This window comes from Haemaphysalis longicornis, unplaced genomic scaffold, assembly GCF_048455015.1.
Source record: "Haemaphysalis longicornis isolate Haplotype H1 unplaced genomic scaffold, Haemaphysalis longicornis Haplotype H1 scaffold_6, whole genome shotgun sequence".
Classification (NCBI taxonomy): domain Eukaryota; kingdom Metazoa; phylum Arthropoda; class Arachnida; order Ixodida; family Ixodidae; genus Haemaphysalis; species Haemaphysalis longicornis.
Window position 1 is genome coordinate 211,133,772 of NW_027526407.1, and position 16,955 is coordinate 211,150,726.

The window sequence follows — 16,955 nt, forward strand, 5'->3', positions numbered from 1 at the left end:
TAATGTATATACCAGTATATACCCTACACGCACATCGTCCAGCGGGAAATAAAGCGGCTGTCTTCTACTTCTGTCGTTGTTGACTTGTATCCTGTGAATGTTTATATCTGTGCCCAATTTTTTGTGCCCAATTTGTGCCCAACGCGTTAATTTTTATGCACCCTCCCAAACGTCTTATTGTAGGTTTGGGGGTGTTTGGGAGGCGCACAAAGATCATGTGGATATTTTCTTCAGGCTGTATGGCATACACTCTCTTCTTCACAAACTGGCTTTCGTTATGGCTGCATGCAAGAAGGTGCATATTCGCAGCGCGCCTTGTTTGTGCTACACCACCACGATCGCGCCCCAGACAACATTGTCCAGAGTACCATAAAAACCCGCGTATAACGGACCCGCGTATAATACGAGGTGTAATTCGGTGACAGCAAAATCAGAAAAAAAGTTTTTATCCACATATAATGCGAGGTAAAGAGCACAGAAAACATTTATTTGCACTGCAGTTACCATTCAGTCATTGTCAGTTTTCGCTGGCACTGCCTCCCGACGTCGGTTCAGTCATCGTCAGGTTCGCTGCCGCTGTCTCCTGAAGTCGCATTGTCGGAAATGTCTTGCCACAGAAAGTGGTCCTCAGTGCCATCAAGGGCGTTCGAGGTGCCGCATTTCTTAAAAGAGCGACTGACGAGCTCCTCTGGGATGCTGGCCCACGCATCCGCGATCCAGCCACAAAGCACCGCTGGAGAAGCCCGCGTCAGCCATACGGTAGCTGTCACTTACGGGTCTCCTGACCTCATCCACTCTTGGTAGCAGGACCTGATGCAGTCTTTGAAAGGCTTGTTGATGCAAACCTCTTGCGGTTGCAGCTGGGATGTCATTCCTCCTGGAATGACAATGAGTTGGGTAAGGGGTTCGCGCAACAACTTCTTCACGAAATCGGTCAGGTGGCAGCAAAAGGCGTCCAACACGAGCACTGACGGGAACCCCCAACAGCGCTCCAGGCCGCCGACACCACACTTTGTCCAGTCAAGCACCAGTTGCTTTCTCCACCCGCGAATGCTGCCTTCGGTGACGACAAACTGCTGTCCTGCGGCGCAATTCCTGATGGTCTCGTCCCATAAAAGAACTCTTCTTTTAATTGCAGCCTAATACTGTCTTCGTGCACCCGACATCGTGATAGACTTGCGGTGAACGTGCCGATCCTTCGCGTGGTCAAAACAATCAAAATGGCGCCGACTGAGAGAAGCAGCAGCCAGCTAACGCCACCGTAAGATGGCGAACCCTCCGCTGATTTTCGGCTGAAAACTTTGGGATCCACATATAATACGAGGCACAAATTTTACATATTTGCATAGTAAAATTTGGAAAAAAACCTCGTATTATACACAGGTTTTTACGGTACTCGAAGGCGGCTTTTGTGCTCCGAATTTTTATCCTAACCATTGATATCATAACTAACTTACTCAACCAGACCAATTATGCCATGATTACGGTGTCGAAGGCATAATGTACTCGCTAACAAACGCGATAAATAGTATACGTGCATATATTACGAGAATCGAAATTGATGGATATTTCCAAGCAGCTCTTTATTGTTTTCCAACCCTTCGTGGCGTAAAGAGCAAATCCTTGTCTACTCGGGATGGCATGCTTTGAATTGAAGGAAATTGCTCTTACTTTCTTGTCCTGGACTGAGGACCCGGCCCACTAATCATCTCGACCTTACTGTTAAATAGTTTCCTCCTCCTCCTCTTCTTCAGTTCAGTTTTCCTATACTGCATATCTGAATATTGCGGAGATGTGGGTGTGGGAAATGCACCAAAATATCCCTCCAGGTCTGAACAACCATAGTGTTACCGTATCTTTACCGTAGACGTGACTCGTTTTTCTCAATAAACCTCCATACTGGTTAGAAGCCTGGTATAAAACTAGCATGCGCCTATACTCACAGTGGTGTGTTTGGAACTCAGCCTACAGTTTTTGTGGCCCATAGCGCATGTCGGCATACTTTCATGCCATGACAGCGTAAAGTGATGTGATACAATGCTTTCGGGCATTTGGCAAGGTTGCGAAAACTGTTTCACCTTACATATGATTAGCGGGAATCGTAATGCTTTCTGCCAAAACTGACAGCCCCGAAGGCCTGGAATTCATTTTGCTCTTGTATTTTCCCTGGTGTCCGTCACTAGCAGCTGGCTGTTCCTTTCGTTCGAGAGGTTGCTTAATAATGCAGAAGCCGATGCTGACTCTTCGCGCTGCGCACAGGGGACCGGCTTTGCCAGGACTGGGGCGGTGCCGGCTATGTTTCTTCCGTAGCGGCATCCAAAACTATACCTTAACTCACCCATGGAGTTAGTGTATGCGATTTTAGGTCCATTATTGTGCTATTGTGCACATAGAGTTTCATACAAATAACTAGAGGGGAAACTGGCGCTAGTGTCAACGCGAACATGGCAGCGGCGCTTACGCTTCAATGGGAATGATGGGTAGTTTTGGAACCGGATTGCGTAGGATCAAAACGGGCTTGTGGCTGCTCAAATTGTGTTTTTTGACAAAAAAGCTCTTATTGCCCGGTTCTCCGTTTACAAATTACATGGCAAACAAGAAAGTTAGTGATGAAAAACCGGTTCTGTACGGAAAAAAACGGCGCGTTTAAATAAAAATCAGACGCGGAGTCGGGAAGGTTTGTGGAGCAGGTTTGCCATTTTCCGCCAACTACAGCAGGACACGGACTTATTTAAAAACTACTTGTAAAAGTTTCGGCGCTGGTGGTTTGTAATAGTAAGAGAAGTTTTGTGCTCATAAGAAAAAAGAACCCGATTACCTTTGGAGAAGTTATTCTTGCCTGAATTAGTGACATCCATCAAGCTGCGTTCCTATCAGCCGCCGGTGCTGCTGTTCTACGCCGTAGGAGCCGGCGTTCGCACGAAAGGTGTGGCTCTTCCAAGCGATTCGCAACCGTCGTTAGCTTCGACAATACATTGCTCTGCCGAATAAGCAGCGCCGCCGCTCCTAAATCGCAGACAACTTCGCCGCACAGAGCGCCGTCATTTGGGTTTTCGTGCTCGCTGTGCCGGCAACGAATTGATAACCCACCCAATTCGCAACTCGAGTTATAAAACTTTCTACTCAGGGTGGCGTCAGTGCGCGCGCAGCATGCAGTTCAAGGAGAAACATATTTTCGATAGCTTCTTCCAGCACACCGCATAGGCAAATGCGTTCATGTAAATCCAAAACAAAAACGAAACTGCCTGCAATCCATAGTAAATTCCGCAAGCCATTGAGCGCCAATCCGAATCCACAACTACCCATCACGCCCATTGAGGCGTACGATCGCAGCGCCAGTTTCCCCTCTAGTTATTTGTATGAAACTCTATGATTGTGCACACGCAAAATCTGGTGCGGACAAGCATCAGACGTCAACCGAGTGCAAAGCAACAGCAGGGAGAGCGAGCCCGAGTGAAGCAGACGACAAATGCGAGAATCCCTAAGCTGACATCACAGAGGCGCGCTTCGCAGTGCCACCCGTGGTCGCGCTCACTGCCAATAGGGCTCCTGAACTGCACAGGCACCTCCTTTGCCAGCAACATCGATGAGACACACCGCCATCTTCCTTTGTTGCTTCTCTCTCTAGAGGCAAGTCAGTGAACGTGTGTGTGCTATTCCTTTCTTGCTTGGTGCGACTAAACATGGCCTTCCCATGGTAAATGGTGTGAGTAACTATCACCTAACCTGTCCTAACCTAACCTAAAGACAACTTGTGTAAAAAAATACTGCAGATGTCTTGGGCCTTCTATTGAAAAGTCTGTTGAAAGGTTTGTGTTTCGTTGCATCGACTGTGCCGGGTAAATTTTAGACAACGGATGGAGCCCACGTTTCTTCATCCACACCAGCAGCACAGCCACATTGGCCATGTCTTTGAGTGGTGCGTTGTTTTAAGAGTGCCATAGTGCATAAAATTGAATCGTAAAAGTGAGTCCTCACAAGCCAGAATTGAATGAACCTGAAAAAAAAAAAACTGACTTGGGAGTAAGAACCATCCATTAAAAAAAAAAAAAAACTCATTGTGAAAGGGTTTTATGCTGAGTTTATTGGAAGTTTAGTGGGACCAGGTTGATCTACTGTTTAAGCGGATCATCACGTGATTGGGGGATGTCAAACCAGGCATTTCACTGTGTATATGGGAAATACGAGACACAACTGGCCGAACAAAGAGGCTGAACGTTGGTGCGAACATTCTCTTCGTACTTTTTGCCAACGTCCAAGAAGTGGTTTCTCGTAATTACAGGTAAATATGCATGTTGACACATCTTCACTGCGCTCGTGATGCAGGGGTGGTGCCAAGGGATTCCACACGGACGGCGCATTGACCCACATCTTCTGCCTTGCCGGGAGTGCGGTTCCCACCAGGCTAAGTGCGGCCTGCATTCGACAAGATGCTGACTGCCTGGCCGACCGAATCCGGTACGCAGACGTGGGAAAAAAAATTACCTATCAAAATGTTTATGGCGCAGAGAAGAGGGACGATGGATGGAGAGAGGCTAAACGGCTAAACAGAGGTGCTGTCACCTCTCTTTGTTTGTCACATAAAGTTTTGTTCTGATGTCAACTGGAGGGAAATTGGGCTCTAGCTGCGCTTCATCAAGAGTGCCATCGTGCATCCTTGGCACAGCTCATGAGCAGGCTAAGTTGCCTGTGGCTTCCCCAAAACAACAGTAGCATAGCAAATGATTACTTAGACTTGTCCTAGCAATGGAGGAGTAAAGGTTAAAAAAATTCATTTGTCGCGGATTATTTGGAAGCTTCGTGCGAGACGAACAAAATCAGAAATGCTTCCCTTTTTTGTTGACTTTGGCTTGAGGAGTTAAAAGAAGTCATGCAGCTAGCCAAGTCAAGTAGGAGAGGAACCTCGCTAGCATGGAGTTTCTTACTATACACACTAGAGAGGAATCTGGCGCCAGCGTCTGTGCAGCTCACATCTAGGCCGTCTGTGTCGTCATGAGCTGCCTATATACCGTGCACTCATTGGCTTGGATTGAAACGGTTTAGTGGCCATGCGACAAAAGCAAAGAAGAGTGTGTAGTTATGTAATTATAAATTGTAAAATAAGACACGCTGTTGTAAAGCTAAAGAAATAACACAATAAAGCCTGTTCTTTTTACGGAGAGTCTGCCAGAGCGGTCATGGCTACTATTCTGCAGACCAAGTTGGCACTTAGCAATAATGTAAAGTTTTGGAAGGCACTCATTAGACTCTGATTTTGCAAAGATTTGAAATTCTAAATTGTTTTGAAAGGTTTTATGCGTGTACCTATGAAAACGAGCACCTCGCCTTCACGGTGTTTTCGTAACAGACCATCTGCCACAACTGTTGCAGCAGCAAATTACTCAGTCAAGTTGTGTGGACGCTAGTGACTGCTACTGCAAAAAAGAACCGGGAAGCGCACTCTCCTTACCACAAAATAACATGTCTACATTGTGGGTTTGTACGCACGTAAATATGTCACTAGACCTCCCACTTGCTTATAATCAAGCCCAGCTGTCTTTGCGAGAACTAGGGGAGCGAATTTCGAACTTCCAAGCGAAGCGATTTTGGACCATTTGGGCTGCCTTGTAGACAGCAATGCTGAGTGAAGAAAGCAAACCCACAAAGACGCTTCAGAATCTAATAGACATGCCAAGCCACCAGCTTTGCCTTCTCATAAGGCCATAACTAACCACCCAGGCCGACATGGATGCCCAGGCACAGCTTCATCTCTAGTACACTTGGTTAGAAACTCCATGGTTGCTAGCTGCTATGGTGGCACCAACCTTGTGGCATGATGGAGCGACCGATTTCCTTGTGGCATACGATAGTGTGGAGCTTGTCCTTTCGTTATTCCACGGCACTGTAATATTTTGCCAGAGTAGACTGCCAACCTGCCCAAACTTTCATGTTAGAGAGTAGAACTTGGTGGAGTTTCATGGCCTGAACACGCACTTTGAACCTGTAGCCCAAAAGGTCAACGCTTGTAGAGGACAAGTTGTCTTCAGGGTCACGATGAACCAGTTTGTCGATTGGGAGGGCCATGCCCGGCCTTTTTAGGTGCCACTCTTCCCACGTGACTGCCTCCCCCAGGTTGGAGTGGGAAACAGGGAAAGCCTTTGAACGGATGCAGAATGCAGCCTTGCAGGCTGATCTCAGTTATGCCTAGCCCATTATGCCTAACCTAAACTAATGTGCTTAAGTTACAGCATAGGCAAATTTTGCGGCCTCGTGCCTATCAGTGGGGGTGTGCGTCAAGAGGAATAGCTTGTCTTTTTGACAATGAAATATCCCTGGTCAATTTCAGGTGTGCCAACTACAATGGTAGCTTTACTCGAAGGCAGTAAAGAGCTCATGGTCACAGTCGTACCTTTTAGGATTATTTTACCGCCACTAGTACAAACACGCTAAAACCAGCATCGATTGCCTGTATTTTTTCTTTCATTTTCCCACTGGGCTCTCTTAGAGCAACAGGGAGAGGGTGTCTACCTCCAAGGAAATGCGAGGTACTGTGAATAGAGGGTGCTCTTGATTCGATGGTTTATTTATCACAAAAAAAAACAACATACAAAGGGTATACAACATACAAAGTATACAAAGGAGCATTTCTGGAGGCAGACAGGATGATCGTACTGTCTGCTTCCCTCCTGGTTCATGTCTTTTCCGCTGGGTACCTAATACGTATTCAAGTCAACACCAGCTAGTCCAACTTTCAGCCTTGACTTGTTTCAGAAAAATGTGCTGCTGGGCAAGTTGGTAGTCAGTCGCGGAGCACATTACAGCACAAAGGTAGGCGAGGACAAGCGCCGCCTTTTAGGCCATGTCTACCTCTGCACTCTAATGTGTCGCACAGGTCTTGTTTGTGTTCTGTTTGCCAGTGCCAGGCCGGCCGTGCACGGCTATCTCACCCTTTTTGAGCTGAGCGCGCTCTGCTCTTTTGGTCGTGTGCAGCTCCAGGCAATCTTGTCCGATCAGGAGAGGGTTTCGCTTTGTCCACGCTAGTCCGGACTTTTTTAAAGCAAAGCTTTACTGCTTTTGTCGAGCGGTTTCGTGGAGGATGCGCAAGTTAACCTTTTTACCAGAGACACACCCCTGGCGGCACACCCCTCGCAGCGCATCGCGTGATTCGCCGGGTCCGCTGTCGGCGCTGCGCAGAAGGCCCCGTTTTAAGTCGTTTTGCGACTCAGTGGCGGCGGCCGCCACGGGAGCTCAGCAGATCGGCAGCCAACCAAAACCACCGCCTTCCACGCATGCGCCGCTTGGTCGTCTCGGGCTATGTTCGTCATCTTGCGCCGCGTTCGCCGAGAGTGAAAGCGACTCCGGGCCTCCTCCTGTGAGCACTGCACGGGACCGAACAACGTTGAGCCGTGGTCGGCAATACAGCTACATCAAAGGTTAACCAAGCAAAGCCAAGACTCCACCAGACTAAGCCAGCTTTTGCTGTGCGTAACCAAGGCTGGCTGAGCTCAGCCGCAACCATTTTTTCTTTGATTGACAGTGTTCTTGGTCTAATTTGACGGTTCCGGAAAGGAGTGCCGAGAGGCATATGTGCTTCAAAGGCAAACGCCACGCTATGCAACTGTGCATGTCACTTTGTGGACTGCTTCTTCACCGCCTGTACTTTGTCCTTGTTTATCACAGAGCACAAGTTTGCTCCTAGGTACCTATAACATACCTGCCAACTCTTCCGAATTTTCTGTAAAATGTACAAATTTCGACCAGTCTTACGATTTTACGAATCTTGCCCGAAATTTTACGGAAAATATTTGGATTTTCGAAAAAAAAGGGATATCCATTAAAACGACACTGTGCCACCTTGCACCGCCACGAAAGGGCAATACGTACTCTTGTCTCATCATCAGCAGAAGCTGCGACTTTGTCACCTTCTCGGGGTGGGTACGCATCCATGTCCGGAATTCGCTTCCACCTCGACCAGCCTGTTTAGAGCGCGTCGTTCGGGGGTCAGTTAGGACCTCCGTGTTCGCGTCGCTCTTCGTATGACTGCCGTGACCAATGCGCTACGACCTGTGGCATGACCGCGGTAGGTGCTTCGCAGTGCAATGATGCGAAGCCGCGACAATACTGTACCGAGTGTGGTAAAATTGTACAGGACAGAATTTGCTCCTCCTGCCTTGTTGCTCATTACTCTTCAAAACTTGCCAATTTCACTTATGGTTGCGAAAACGTTAGAACGCTTGGCACAGAACGTTAATCCCTGCCCCCCCCCCCGACCGCTGGTTTTACGAATTTGCAAGTCACCAGGTTGGCAGGTATGCTATAAACGTTAGTTCCTGTGAGAGCCTTGCTTCGTTCATCAGTGCGTGACAGTATTCGCTAGCAAAACTGGTACGGAGAAGAAGCCCAAAAATTGAGCGGCAGTAGTGTCAAATTTCTTCTCACCAGCATTGGTGGTGTAGAAATTGAAAACAACTTTCGAAAACTAATCTCAAAGGTAATGTTTAATTGAATTTAATGAAACTGGTGTTTCATTAAGAACAAGGTCTGATAACAGGTTATCACATCAAACACGGCCATCAAATTTCCTTGTCAGTGTATCAAGTTAGTGTTGCCTTTGATCGTGGTTAACGTTGTTAATTTTGAAAGAACTAGCCCTTGGCAACTCACTCAACTCCATTCCAGCCATAAAAAATGTTTTTTTAACCGAAAAAAAAAAATGCACGAAATATTGAAAAACTATGAAATTTGGTGCTGCCATGACGTAATATGGACAGCAGTGATATGTTATGGGTGAGCACTAAAAGCATTGTTACCAGTGTTTCAACTGGAGGTCAGCACTCAGGTGACACGACCAAAGGGAACCAGGGGCCCGACTACGATGGCCCAGCCATGTACAAGACGCCGCAAATGAAATGCGAACACGAAAATATGCATCAGAATACGCAAAATTAAAAAATACTGTTTGTTGAGGTCTAATGACTATTGGTATACTCGGAAAGCCACATTTCCGGACTTTGTTTTTGTAACCAAGCCACGCGTCATTTTGACTTGTATGGAAAGAAATTGCGCTGCTTTTGTGTTCCGATTCATAGTTTGGTGTTTGTATTTCATTTGCCGCGTACTGTATGCCGGCAGCAGCTTAGACCGGTGGCCACCTGTGGCCACAAACAAAATTCTGTCATGTCACAGAGAAATCAGTGGAAATTGGCTGCTGCTTCATCTGGCTTTTTTCATACTTCCAATATTTGTCTGAAGTTTGCGATAAAGTTGGTATATCACTGTTATCGTGGCAAAGCAGTCTCTTTTTAATAAACCAAAGTTCTATTTTATCTTCATAGCCGGCTTTAAAAATTAACTCGAGTATTTCGAGGTTTGTGGAAGTTATAAAGCTGGAAAATGGGTATTGGACACATTTTTCGCACCTCAGTCATTTTCTGAAGGCTATCGTTGTTGTCTCTTCATGATCGTCTTCAGTCTTGCTCAGTTGTGTCCCCAAAAATATTGCTTCAGAAAAGAATTGCAGCGTGCACTGCGGAAATGCCTCGACTCGTTGCAGCACAAAGTTAGTGCCGCAAGTGCAAACTCGGTGCACGCAGCCTGTCTTTGTGGATCCCCCTCTAAAGACCAAATATGGAGACTTTGGTCTCAGAATTGCGCTGCAGAACTGAAGGGTGCCCTCTAATGGGCATCTTCCTGGATGTCTTGCAACGCAGGTCTCGCATGGACAATTCAGAGCATGTGCTGGGCCAGACTGTCCATGCTCTGGCTGCTGCCTTGGCTGTTGGCAGCTCCCAACTCGTGGCATCTTTTGCAAGTGGAAAGAGGGACCGTTCGTCAGTGGCCAGCCCCTGGCAGGCTCGCTTGGTGGGCCGACCGGAGTGGTCGCCCTCCCTCCCGCCCTGGAGCCACATCTTGGACGTGTCCACCACCAAGGAGGCTGTGGTGACCCTGGCAGCCGTCCAAGAACTCTGTCACGGCCGTCTGACCCCGCTGCACTGCACAGACGACGGAGGGTGTCGTCTGCTCTGTCGCGACTTTCACGTGGCTACGCTACACACCCCCGACAGCCGTTCCTTCGTCCTTGAAGGTGGCTTGAGGGACATCTTGGGTGACTTCCCACCCTCCCTCACCACATTCCAAGGTTCCCTGACTCTGAGCGTCGACATCGAGGTGCTCGCAATGCTTGCAGGCGGCCTAGACGACTGGCGTCTGCTGCTGTCCTCGCCGGGAGTCGAGCCCAGCCTGTACCCTCCTCGCTACAGCCACGACCTGAGCTTCTGGCTGGACGAGCACTTTGACGAGGCGCTCTTTCTGAGGCTGCTCCGCAATGCGGCGGGAGACGTCCTGCGGAGTGTCTGCCTGATCGACGAGTACTGCAGCCGGGGAGAGGGGGGGGGCAGCGGTCGTCAGAGCCGCTGCTACCGACTCGGCTACCAGTCCCCGTGGAGGGCGCTGAGCGCAGAAGCGGCGCGAGACCTCCACCTCGCCCTGGGTGCCGCCCTCGATGAGTTGCTCCCCTCGGTGCAAGTGAGGTGACCGCGGTGAAGCCCAACAGTCTCGTACTGACACGTATCGGAGGGAAATCTGTCTCTGCAATCTGTGGCCCTCTTGGGCGCCGCCTTAGCAGCTGGAGACGTTCCTAGCTTTCCCACTTCGCTTGGCTAGCCACGTGGCCTCTTTTGGCTGCTAAAGCCAGAATCAACAAAAGAGGGGGGCATTTTGTTTTTGTTCCTCTTGCATGAAGCTTCTCAGTAATCCCATGCAATTAAATCTCTTAGAGCTCCTTTTTTACATTGATAAAACAACTTGTAAGTAATCTTTTAACAATAATACAGGGTGCTGTGACGATAATTGGAACACTTCAAATTTTTTTCCTGAGTGAACCACCGCTCTGCTCGCGCTCAAATTTCACATGAAGGTCGCATTTTGTGGTCTATTTTGTTTGACACCGGGAACAACGATGGTACTTACCTGGTTATTCTGAAAATAAATAAAAAGGATTTTCGCCTATGGGAAAATGGCAGCTGATTTGGACGTGCGAGGTAGCACAAGTTGATCTTGGAATGACGGCGCCACTTGGGGTATTCAGAGCGAAACACGTTTGGGATCCACGGTAGGAAGGTGTGACAAGAGGTGACCGGTAAAAAGCGTAAAGGCTCATGGGTGCATTGTCTGCTCCCGCGGAGCCCCGCCACTTCCGGTTCGAGAGCTCTCCTGGCCTCCCGTAGGCCAGCGTTTTTAGATTAGGTCAGAGATTAGGTCAGTTTGCAAACTCCGCCTGTGGAGGCGGCCCCAATGCGGCTTCCGGCCGCAGCGCCGCTGGCGCCGCATTGAGATCGGCAGAGCAAGCAGCCGGCTGTCAAAATTCTTCCCCTCAGTGAGTCGACTTTGGCGAGAGCCACAGACAGTGCTTTGCTCGCTGTGCATTTTTTCGATTGATCCTCGGTAGGTGCCTTGCTATAAATTCATTTGTAGAACTGTTACACATGATTACGCATCGATGGGTTTTAAGAACCTTTTAGAATCCTAGCACCTCATCACTTGGTACGAGCACATCATAACGGCAGCACTGCAATCGAACGTCGTTTTAAAAGTAGTATCGAGGCAGTGAATTTGTTCGTTGTATCCGATATTCATTTTAACAGTAGGGGTAAACATAGGTTCAAGCAAATCGGCTGTGTGGCTCGCGCGAAAACTCTAGATACAAAGCATTATTCCAGGGTTCGAACCCGTGACGTACGATGTAATCCTTAATTACCTGCCTCCGTGTGGCATGTCAAACTAAATGGACAGATACATGAGAACGTGGCATTAACAAACTTCTTTTGACAAAACAGGCATGCGTTGTTATTTATTTGAAGAAAGACGTGACGCGAAAAATGGCTGTGTTACTTTCGTATTTTCGTTTTGATGCTTTTAATTCTAGCTCTCGAGTTATGAGCCTTGCGCAAACCAAAAATTTCTTCGTTACGGCTGTTATCACACACGGCTGCCGCGTTTCCGGCCAGCTTCGTTATGAAAATAGGCGCAGCTCGCACTAGTGGTACAAGGCTGGAGGAACAGCCTTGAGGAACAGCAGAGCTGGCGTTCTTTCACCCTCCGTCGGAGACCCGGCTGTTGCACGTCGCACGGATTTCCGTACTTGCCGGGGAATGTTTTCCATGGCTGGCAACTAGTCCCGGATCGTTTTGTCCGCAGGCTTCTCATTTCCCCCAAAAGTGGACCGCGAGCACGCGCTGGAACCCGAGGCAACCGGCTTCGCTAACCCTGCGTTTATTGCGCGTACTCAGCGCCTGTGCTCCCCACTTCAGGAGCGACTGTATGTGAACTGGTGAGGAGAACTGCACGCGAGAGATCGTGCCGCACACGCTGGGCAGAGCGTTCTCGAAGGTCGAGATTGCCGACGCTGGGCGCTCTTTACGAGGCACACGCTCACGTGCACCCGCTTTTTTTTTGTGTGTATTTTTTGACAGCGGAGCTGCTGTAGCTGGCCGTAATGTGTGGCGCGTAGCACTTTAAAAGTACCAAGAAAATTAGAACTCTCGTGAGCGCGTGCCTCGCGGAGCGCTGAACGTCCCCGGCACGCCCCGTGGCTTTTGCAAAAAAAAAAAAAAAGCGAAAATCTTGAGGAGCGAGAAAAGGCTGCGTCTGCTGCAACCCGGGGCTTCCGAGTCGATTCCCCCCGAACTGGCTGCTGTGCTCCACGGAAGTGACGAACGTCAACAAAAAAATTGCGTAATTGCATTACACTGCAATTATTTCAATAGTATTGCATATATTTTTGGCAGTGACGCACTAATATTACAATATCAAGATTTATTTTTAGCCTTAGTTTATTGTCTTTTAATATGACGTCACCTAATTACCGTGACGTCATAGACATGCTTTGTAGATGTTTGCATTATATTTTTCTCTGCGAAACTCGAGTTTGTTATTGTTTTTGACACTCGCGTAGAAGAAGTTGTGTAAACAAAGCACTTTTTATAGATTTACCATGGGTTTAACGGATGACCTACGGACGAGCGGCATGGAGAAGAGGCCGCATTCCATAGAAGAGCAAATTTTGGCCCCGTGCTGGTACGGGTAGAGTTCACTCTAGTACGGGCTTGTCATTTCCGTGGTACGTCTGTTCCGAGTTTGTTCTGTTGGCCTGTTTCAAATATTCCCGCTTCGCGCGGTGCCGAGGCAAGCAAATGTACGAGCATCGGCGTTGTGTGGAGTCGCTCACGTGTGGTGCGGTGCTGCGCTGTGTTTTTGTTTCATATGAGGTGTTCAGCTCCAAGCCTGTGTCTCCGCGCTTGTATCTTCTGCAGTAATTCACAGTCTTCAAAGTCCGATGACTATTCGTGGCAGCAACGCGAAGTGCTGGTCAGCGCTTGCGCAGAGCGCAATGTTTTCATATCAAATACGTGCGTATCAGAACCAAATGTACGAATTGCCGTGTTGCCTTCAAAACGTGACCGATGTTTGTGGTGCGTCGTAGTTTTCCAGCGGTTTATTGTTTGTGTGAAGCTGCTGGCGCCGCAGTCATCGTTATACACAGTGTTGTGTCGGTATCACGACGCGAGGCAAATATTTTGATACTGCTCCGTACTCGACTTGCAAGTGTCCAGATTCGTGTCGCAGCAGGAGTGTATACGTGAATAATCTAGAGCCCCATCAGTTATCAATGGTGCGTCACAGTGATAGCGAGTTCTCGTTCGTGCGCTTCAACTTGCCGTGATCCCTGTCGTTAGAAGCGTGGCCAAAAAATGCGCCGGATATCTGTCGTGAGTTACTGGCATTTTCCGTGTGTGTTCTGTTCGTGTGCTCCAAAATTTACGATGTCACCAAACGTACGTGATCGTGCCCATTTATGACAGGCTTGGTGATGCATCAGTGGCTTCAGCAATAACAGCTGCTACGTGCTGTGTTTAACTGTTATATCTACATTCTAAGCATACCATCCAGGTGACTCTGCGTAGTTGCTGTTTCTATTTGCTCTAACCTCATTTGCCTTGTCATCTTTTTTGCAGGGTATTTTTATTTACGTGTGCATGCAGCATATTAGCACTAAATCAACCTTACACACTTACCTGTACATGCCATAACCCTCTTTGCAATCACGTGTGCATGTGCTACTGTTACCCTGCAGTATTTCGTCAACTACTGTGCATGCTAGCAAAGATTGTTTACGTGTCGTTCTGAACCATTGCTATTAGCCTGAATTTCCTTTAGTATTACTAACATACCTCTTTCTTTCTCACCTGCTGGCTTCGTATTGCTTTTAAAAAGAATTGATGATTTAACGCTGCGTCTAAAGATATGTTGGACAAACTTGCAAAAAACGTAATACACGGGATATACCTGCTAAATTTCTCAATGGCACAAAGCATGTACACTGATCGCACAGGCTAAAAGTATGTCTGACGTGCTCCACACTCTTCGTCTGCCCCTCAACGCAGCCATGCTTGATTTTTACCCAACCGGCAAAACTACTTCTGCTCACTGACGAACCAGGGTCACTGTCACGCCCACTTCACAGCATATGGTGATTTTCTGTTCTGATTTTTACCCAACAAACCAAAACACTTCCGCTCCCTGACTAGCTGTGAAGAGTAATAATTAATCGTTACTGATAGTTTCAAAAATCCAGATGTAACTCTAGCGATGGTGAAGGCTGTAGTGGAAGTCCGGGGTGGGCGACTTTGACGGCGCTTGTGGGTTTCGGTGCACTTGGACTAAGAACGACTCTCACGGGGTAGAAGCCCTAGCATCCTTCTGCTCGCAAATCTATAAAATATTTCTCTGTCTATTTGTTTAGTGCAATGCATAGTTGACGCCATTGAAAAGCACCATCAGAGAAACATGAGAAAGCGTTGCTTTTGCCTCTGTGGAATGAACCAAGGCAGACCCGCTAGGTATCTGCATCTAAGCATACACTGGGTGCTACTGCGCAGCCGACTGGTACCCGTTGGCAAACCTGCTTCCCACACAACAACGCAAACACATGCCTGTTGCATGCGGCCTGCGCGCATTTTGTTTGTCTGTGTGGAATGGAATGGCTGTGCCAGCAGGAAGCAGCAGGAAACAATCGCCAGAAAAAATTTCCATCGGCAGACTCGCATACTTCGAATGGCAACTGGCAGGCTCCATGGTTCGACACAGTGGTAATTCCAGTGTGCCACAGATGCAACAAGTCTCTCCATAGTCATTGAGAACCAGTTGGGCTTGTTGGTACATAGTTAAAATGGTTGCAGCGCAAAAACGACTACGGACGAGTGAGGAACAAACGGGACGAGCGCTAACTTTCAACTACTTTATCTGAGAAAACACACATGAAATATACACCGGTCAGGAATGAAAAAACCCATAGGCAAGTAATCGCTAAAAGTGCACACACGCAAGCACACAAAACACACGTGGCACTAGGTAATCATAGCCGACATGAAAAGTCACGCAGGAAGGCCAATTCTTTATGCGTCAGAGCCACTGAAGGCGCACTTACACAGTGTTCCCTCAGCCTGGCTATCTCGGCAGCTTCGATAATCTCCCGAACCGTCTTGTCTTTATGCCTGGCCAAAATGCGGGTGCGTGTAAAATCGGGAAGGCAGCCACAATCACGGCAGTGGATACCGAGGTGGCCACGAGCATGATTAATTACAATGTGACTCGTGCTGTGAGTGGCCACCAGTGGCCACCAGAGTGGCCACCAGCAAGCACCAGTAAAGTGTGTCTGTCGTCTTTAGCGCTAAAATCATGTTCTCAAGGGGAAACTGAGTTTAACGAGGTTGCTGACCTCAAAGCTGGCAGTGCTCATGGGGGTGGGTCATAGCAGAAAAGTTGCAGCATGGTGTTGGGCTGTTTTTGCTATGTTGATGTTATAAAGCGCATGTGGTATTTATATGGGTCATAGGTTTCAAACAGGGCACTAGTTAGAAGTCATTGCTGTCTCTTCCCTTTGTTACACTTGGTAGTCGTGCCTTTGTTTGCAAGAATTATTCGAAACTAGCTAGTGTAATTACAATTATAGAACTAATTTTCTGGGAAGGAAATGCTGCCTTGTGCCTGCTAAAGGATATTCCCTTTTTGGCTACACCCATCGTAAGACAAGATAGGAACGCAATACTCTACAGAGCCCGTGCACAAGCTGCTGCCTTGCATTGGTCTGACCCACAAAATTGACAGGAACAGCTCCCCAGGACTGATCCCGAGCAAAGGTTCTGGCTCGCTCATGGCCCTCAACTTCACAGAAGTCAATGAAACCTTGCTACACAGGCTGCGGCTTGAAGTAGCATTGACCTGAAAGTATCTGCACACAATCGGACGCGAGGAAAGCCCAGACTGCCTTCTGTGTAGGGCTGTACAGAGACAATTGATCATTTTCATAGTGTTTGACCAAGGTATACTAGTGGGTGAAAAGACCTTGAAGCAGCCTTACTACGCTTGAATGCTTACCCTCTGTCTGAACGAAAGATTTTTGGCACGTGGGCTGACACGAAGAAGCAAGATCGAGCTGTCAAATCGCTGCTTGTCCTGTCTGGACTTTTGGGTCTAGGTGGTGAAATTTCACAAACTGCGAAACTTTCTTTTATGGTCGGTAAATATGTTATGCGAATTATACAGTGATTAGTTTGTTTCTGCGCCCCATTGCACGTTATACATGCTTTAAGTGTACAAAGTTCATTGGTTTATTTCACTGTCATTTCTCATACCCTCAGTATTTAGTACCTTCCTTGCCCCAGCGGGATTTAAGTAGCAGGCCCAAGTTCAGTTTCTCAGGCTGGCCTCCTCTCCTTTCAAAAATCTTTTACTCTCTCTACCTCTCTCTTGCCAGCATGCCAGGTGCTTGTAACGGTTTACTGGGATTCGCAACGGTGAACATACAATAAAAATTACTTATGACTACTTTCATTGCTGAAGTTCACTGCACTCAGTGTACTAGGGTGTTTGGCGCACAATAGTAATTATGACTGCAGACAGCCTAGAGACAACCTACA

At 47.9% G+C, this 16,955-nt stretch overlaps 1 protein-coding gene across 4 annotated transcripts in view; it reads left to right on the forward strand.

Moving 5' to 3' along the window:
* Positions 1–12,564, forward strand: part of LOC144141345 (ferredoxin-fold anticodon-binding domain-containing protein 1-like) — a 28,707-nt gene extending 16,143 nt beyond the window's left edge. Inside the window, exons 5-6 of one of the 4 annotated variants that reach the window (XM_077672941.1) lie at positions 4,327–4,458; positions 9,690–12,564. In XM_077672941.1, the coding sequence (XP_077529067.1) occupies positions 4,327–4,458; positions 9,690–10,512 (955 nt within the window). In that variant the 3' untranslated portion in view covers positions 10,513–12,564. The remainder of the gene's footprint in view (positions 1–4,326; positions 4,459–9,689) is intronic. The other 3 variants (XM_077672942.1, XM_077672943.1, XM_077672944.1) reach the window with 3 other exon arrangements.
* The last annotated feature ends 4,391 nt before the right edge of the window (positions 12,565–16,955 follow it).